The 6,569-nt window shown below is 40.1% G+C and overlaps 1 protein-coding gene across 3 annotated transcripts; it reads left to right on the top strand.

Moving 5' to 3' along the window:
• The first annotated feature begins 2,535 nt into the window (after positions 1 to 2,535).
• On the top strand, positions 2,536 to 5,831 carry LOC111464360 (putative pentatricopeptide repeat-containing protein At5g08310, mitochondrial). 3 transcript variants are annotated; one of them, XM_023108546.1, is made up of 2 exons: positions 2,536 to 4,221; positions 4,327 to 5,831. In XM_023108546.1, exons 1-2 carry the CDS (start codon positions 2,820 to 2,822, stop codon positions 5,364 to 5,366), a joined length of 2,442 nt encoding a protein of 813 aa, XP_022964314.1. In that variant the 5' UTR covers positions 2,536 to 2,819; the 3' UTR covers positions 5,367 to 5,831. The 3 variants fall into 3 exon arrangements, with proteins under 3 accessions (XP_022964314.1, XP_022964323.1, XP_022964306.1); XM_023108555.1 differs by having other exon boundaries at positions 2,536 to 4,017; XM_023108538.1 differs by having other exon boundaries at positions 2,548 to 2,610; positions 2,702 to 5,831.
• Positions 5,832 to 6,569: the final 738 nt, after the last annotated feature.

Genomic DNA, 6,569 nt, shown 5'->3' on the forward strand with positions numbered 1-6,569 from the left:
TGTAACCTTTAATAAAATGTCTTGTTGGGAGCGTGTGCATAGACGTCTCCTTGGGCGCGTGGGAGTGCATGTAAGCCCTATTCCGACTCGATCGGTTAGAGAAATTTCAGAAATTTTGGAACTCCAACCATGCCAAAAAGCTAGCTCAGGAAGGCATGCTTCACCAAGTAAGTAACCACACAAATTTTAGGCAAGTAATACTTACAGGGATTGCCAGAACGTGCTAGCATGCCGGCATTCTTTAACTAAGGTAGTTAGAAAATGCATGTTTAGAACGTCATAAGGGCATTTTTTGGATGAGTATGTGTTGTATGTAATATTATGAAAAAATTACTGTTATGCCCCTAGGTTGAGATTTCTGAGAATGTATTATGCAAAGCTAGAATACGAGTTGGATAATATTGATGAGTATGTTATGCATGATGTAACAAATTACCAATATGCCCCTATAGTGAAATTTGTGATTAATGTTGTATATGTTTTCTAGTGTGTTAGAAAGAAGGATGGACTATTGTGATCTGGGTGATTGATGAATGTAATCTCCCCATTGAGCTTAGTTGCTTGTATGTTTGCATGATATTGTATGTTTTAGTTCAAGGTGTTTGACTGTGTATTCTCTTTATAAAGCGTATTTATCTGCATAAAGTAAGGGCATTAGAGTTAGGTTGGCTAGACGATGACCTAAAAGTTGGAACGCATCTAGTAGTCTGAGCACCTTAGGATCGTGAGTGACGATTAGAGGGTTTAGGCCTTAGTGCTCCCAGACTAAGAAAGATTTTAGGAGTTAGAACAGAGCAGCCTGGAGCCAGAAGTCCACGCTAAGCCACCTAGTCATCCTAAGAATCTAATAGATCTCTTCAGCTCCTAGATACGACTAAGGTGAAGTTTAAATTATGGATTATGTGCTTAGGTAATCGATAGGAATATCTCCCTAACAAAGCATGCATGAGAGAGCTTTATTAAGATTATAGTGCTACAGGTAGTGCGGTTTACATGTTGACCCAGGTCAGTACGTATCTCGTAGACCTTGCACCCTAGGATCGTGAGCGATTAGAGGTTTTGACCCGTGTGCACCCAAAGATTGGTCTAACCTGAGGAGCTAACCCCGAATGTTCTAGAAACAAGAAATGAGATTTAAACCACTTAGACGTCCCTAAGAACCTAGTAAACCTATACTAAATCTAAATACGACTAAGCAAGCTTAACATAATTTTGAAACCACTTGAGTTACTATTGAGTGTTGAAATGAGTCAAGGCTGACACCACGACTTTGTAAACCAGTCTGAGAGAGATACAATGGACAACACGAGTAGTTATCAAGATGAGAACTCATACTCTGTGTAGAAACTGGCCAAGGCCTGTAAGCCCGCCTTGAGAGGGGACGAGAGACTACATGAGTAGGCGATGGGAGAAATTACCACTATGTGTAGAAACGGGTCAAGACTTGTAAACTTTTCTTGAGAGGGGACGAGAGACTATATGAGTGGGTAACATGATGAACTGCTATTGTATGTAGAAATGAATCAAAGTCCATAAACCCACCTTGAGATGGGCCGAGGGACTACATGAGTAGAGGACACAAGGAACTACTACTGTATATAAATATAAACACATATTGAGATGGATCGAGGGACTACATATGTAGATGATATCAGGATCTTATATGGTTACAGTTACGAGAATCCTGAACTAGGCCAACTTCTTGGGGACCTAAAAAAAGCTCGTGGTAACTTATTAGGTTAAGGATGGGAAGAAAGCCTATAATTAGGTTGCTTACTAGGTATATCTATATTGTAACGACCCAAGCCCACCGCTAGCAGATATTGTCCTCTTTGGGCTTTTCCTTTCGAGCTTCCCCTCAAGGCTTTAAAACGCGTCTGCTAAGGGAAGATTTCCACACCCTTATAAATGGTGGTTTGTTCTCCTCTCCAACCAATGTGGGACATCACAATCCACCCCCCTTCGAGGCCCAGCGTTCTCGCTGGCACTCTTTCCTTCCTCCAATCGATGTGGGACTGCCCCCAAATCCACCCCCCTTTGGGGCCCTACTGGCACACCGCCTTGTGTCTACCCCCCTTCGCAAATCCACCCCCCTTTGAGGCCCTACTGGCACACCGTCTTGTGTCTACCCCCCTTCGGGGAATAGCGAGAAGGCTGGCATATCGTTCGGAACTTGGCTCTGATACCATTTGTAACGACCCGCTAGCAAATATTGTTTTTTTTGGGCTTTCCCTTTCAAGCTTCCCCTTAAGGCTTTAAAACGCGTTTGTTAGGGGAATGTTTCCACACCCTTATAAAGGGTGGTTTGTTCTCCTCCCCAACTAATGAGGGACATCACATATATACTCATCCCTTCCCTGACTGCTGGTTGAGGCAGAGAGTGTTTGAGAGGTGTGCATGTATCTAAGAAAAATAAAATTAAAATTGAAAATAAAGGAGGCAAAAATTAAATAAAAGTAGCGAGTATTTTTTATAATTTAACATTTTTAATTTTATAAATTTTAATTTTTGGACCTATAATATAATCCCATCGATATTCCGGACGCCCATCGCGCCCAAAAACCTCCGAGAGGAAGAAGAATAAGAATATCGCAGGAGTGCAAATTCCAGGTCGTTCCAACAATCTGTGCGTCGCTAAAAGATCGTTTCTCAGTTCATAACCTGCATGATCATCTGAGTTACTTCATCGCAAATGTCGCAGATTTTACTGCGAATCCTTCTCAGAATGAAAGAGCCCAAATGGAACAACCCCAAAACGCTTCTGGAATCCAAGCTTCAGCTTCGTGTAAACGGAATTTGAATATCTAATTTCCGTTCCTATGGCGCTTTCCAGAATCACGTTTGCCAATCAAAGCCTCTGGAAATCGGTCAATTTCACTAATTCTGTTGCTTTTATTTCGGTTATCTTCGGTGAAAATCTCTCTTCTGTTGTTGTTTCTAAATCTTACAGACCAATTTGTTCAGAAGCGATCAATGTTCTTCCTTCTCATGACGAATCTCATATCAGTAATAACTTCATTTCCCTCTTTAGCCAACTAAAATTTTCCCCTGATGATCCCGAGCTGAAAATCTTAGCTCCAAGGCTCAACACCCAGATTGTTGAAAATGTATTGAATGGGCTGAGGAATTGGAAGGTTGCTCATATGTTCTTCATTTGGGCTTCGAAACAACATGGTTACAGGCATAATTGCTATACTTTCAATGTCATTGCATCAATCCTATCACATGCTCGACAAAATGCCCCACTGAGAGCCATTGCTACGGATGTTCTTAACTCACGTTGTTCGATGACCCCTGGAGCTTTGGGAATCTTTTTAAGATGTTTGGGAAGCGTGGGGTTGGTTGAGGAAGCTAACTTTTTGTTTGATCAGGTCAGAGTTATGGGTCTCTGTGTTCCAAATAGTTATACTTATAACTGTTTGTTGGAGATTTTGTCTAAAGCAAATGCTATTGATTCCATTGAGAACAGGCTAAGGGAGATGAAATATTATGGGTGCGAAGTGGATAAGTACACATTGACACCAGTTTTGAGGGCTTACTGCAATGCTGGTAAGTTTGACAAAGCTTTAAATGTGTATAATGATATTCATGAGAGAGGGTGGATTGATGGGTATGTCTTTTCTATCTTAGTATTAGCTTTTAGCAAATGGGGTGAGGTAGATAGAGCAATGGAATTAATAGAAAGAACAGGAGATCAAAATCCTTGGTTGACTGAAAAGACATTCTATGCATTAATTCATGGTTTTGTGAAGGAATCCAGAGAAGATATGGCTATTAAGTTGCTTGAGAAAATGAAGAAACTGGGTTTTCCTCCTGATATTTCAATCTATGATGTGCTAATTGGAGGACTTTGTAAGAAGGGATCATTTGAGAAAGCAATGACTTTGTTTTGGAAGATGAAGTTGCTAGGAATTACGCCTGACATCGAGATACTCGCAAAGCTGATTGCATCTTCTTCTGAAGAAAGAGCTATGATCATGTTACTTGAGGAAAGACCAAAAGATGTGAATGATGAAGGTATGATCTTGCTTTACAATTCTGTGTTGACTTATTTTGTTAATGTTGGCTCATTAGATAAAGCTTGTTATTTGCTTGGGGTTACGGTGGAAAGCGAGTCTCATTCTGATGATATTCACATTTGTGAGCTCCACCAAACTTTTAAGAGTGTAGTTCCTAATACTGCTTCGTTCGGTATCGTAATCGATGGCTTGCTAAAGATGGGTAAGTTGGATGTAGCGTTAAGCATGTTTGAAGATATGATTCAACTTGGTTGTAAACGAAACCAATTACTTTATAACAATTTGATTGATACACTGTGCAAATCAGACAAATTAGAGGAAAGCTATAAGATTCTAAGAGACATGAAGCAATCAGGACTTCAACCTACACATTTTACTCATAATTCAATATTTGGGTGCCTGTGTAGAAGAGAGGATATTGTGGGAGCTACTGAATTACTGAGGGAGATGCGTGGTCACGGACACGAGCCATGGATAAAACATTCTACTTTTCTTGTGAAACAACTGTGCAAAAATGGGCGAGTTAATGAAGCTTGTAATTTTCTTGGAAATATGGTTCGTGAAGGCTTCCTACCTGATATAGTTGCCTACTCTGCTGCCATGGATGGGCTAGTCAAGATTCATGAAGTGGATCGCGCTTTCGAGATGTTCCAAGACATTTGTACTCATGGTTATCAACCCGACGTGGTTGCTTATAACGTATTGATAAACGGGCTCTGTAAATCCAGGAGAGTTAACGAAGCTGAGGATTTTCTGAACAAAATGATAGTGGCAGGGCTTGTTCCTACGGTTGTCACCTATAATCTTCTCATTGATGGATGGTGCAAAAGTGAAGATATTGATCAGGCCATCCGTTGTCTTTCCAGAATGAATGGAGAGAACAGGGAACCAACCATCATCACTTACACGACTTTGATTGATGGATGCTGCAATTCTGGAAGGCCTGATGATGCCGAAATACTTTGGAATGAAATGCAACAAAAAGGGTGCTTCCCGAACAGGATAGCTTACATGGCTATCGTGCATGGTCTTTGTAAGTGCGGAAGGCCCGATGAAGCTCTAGTTTATTACCACAGGATGGAAGAAAAGGAAATGAAACCAGACAGTTATGTGTCTGTTGCATTGATCAATGCTCTCGTGTCGAAGCAAAACTTTCCTATGGCTCTTAACATACTAGAGAAGATGGTTGAGACAGGAAAAGTTCCCGATCCAGCTGATAAGAACTATGTAACTATAAGAGATGCAATATTTAAATTGTCTGAAGACGAACGAACTGGCTCGGGAGTTAGATCTCTTATCGAAAAGGGCAGCATTCCGACTATTAGCATTTCAGATCTCAAGAGCTGAAGTTGAAGCCTATTTTGTTACCTTATCAAAGGGAAATTAGATAGATCTTTTGGTAGCAAAACAAAGGGAAATGTTGGTACGTTTGCAAACCGAGCAGCTGGTTTGAGACTTCTATCTTGACTCCGAGTATCGATTTTCCGAACTCCAGGTACCTTCATTTGATAGTAGACATCACATGTTCTGTCATCCTTAAAATAGTTGGATTCATTTAGAACTAAGGTTATTTTCTCTATTTTTGATAACCAAGTTGTGTGCTTCTTTCTAAATAATATAGTGATTTAGGGTGAAGAGCTGCAAGTTTTCACAATCCTTTATAACTCATAAAATTTGTAGAATCATAAGATAGCAATATGAACATAAGGGTGTGGAGAGAAAAACGAAACATTCTTTATAAGGGTGTGGAAACCTCTCTCTAGCAGATGCGTTTTAAGATATGGAGAGGAAGCACGGAAAAGAAAGCCCAAAGAAGACAATATCTGCTAGCGGTGTGCCAGCAAGGACGCTGGGCTCCAAAGGCTTAGTTAAGGCCACTAGGCACGTGTCATCATGCCTACATGGCTAAGTTAAGGGCATGAGTTTGATAGCATGTTAAGCACGAAACTCCACAATGGTATGATATTGTCTGCTTTGAGCATAAGCTCTTATGATTTTGCTTTTGGTTTTCTTAAAAGACCTCATATTAATGGAGATGTATTCCTTATAAATTCATGATCATCCCCTTAATTAACCAACGTGGTGGGACTCCCTTCCAAGAATCTTCAACATTGACATGTTGGGTTTGATTTTATTTAATGGTTGAGGAAAAATTGGTGTGTATAATGCACTAGTTTATTTTGTTTTGTTTGTTATTTTATTTGAAATTGAACGCTGTTTTATAACGCTATACTTTTATTTTGGCTTCAAATCCTAAGTTCTCCTTTTCAGATCTAGCAAAGGAATTTAATGGTTCTTTTTTTGTCTCTCATCCACTATGCATGTCAAATGATATATGTTTTGTTAGGATCATGTGGCAAAATATTGTCCCGTCTGGGCTTTTTCTTCTAGGCTTCCCCTAAAGGTTTTAGAACGCGAATGCTAGGGAGAGGTTTTTACACTTTTCTAAAGAATGTTTCGTTTTCCTCCCCAATCCATGTGAGATCTCACAATCCACCCCTTTCACGTGCCTAGTGGCCACTGCACGTGTCATATGTTGATATGATTCTT

This window comes from Cucurbita moschata, unplaced genomic scaffold, assembly GCF_002738365.1.
Source record: "Cucurbita moschata cultivar Rifu unplaced genomic scaffold, Cmos_1.0 Cmo_Scf00002, whole genome shotgun sequence".
In the NCBI taxonomy this organism is placed as follows: domain Eukaryota; kingdom Viridiplantae; phylum Streptophyta; class Magnoliopsida; order Cucurbitales; family Cucurbitaceae; genus Cucurbita; species Cucurbita moschata.

What these genes read in the sequence shown, in the direction of transcription:
- LOC111464360 (XM_023108538.1), top strand. Translation starts at nt 2,820, where the DNA reads ATGGCGCTTTCCAGAATCACGTTTGCCAATCAAAGCCTCTGGAAATCG.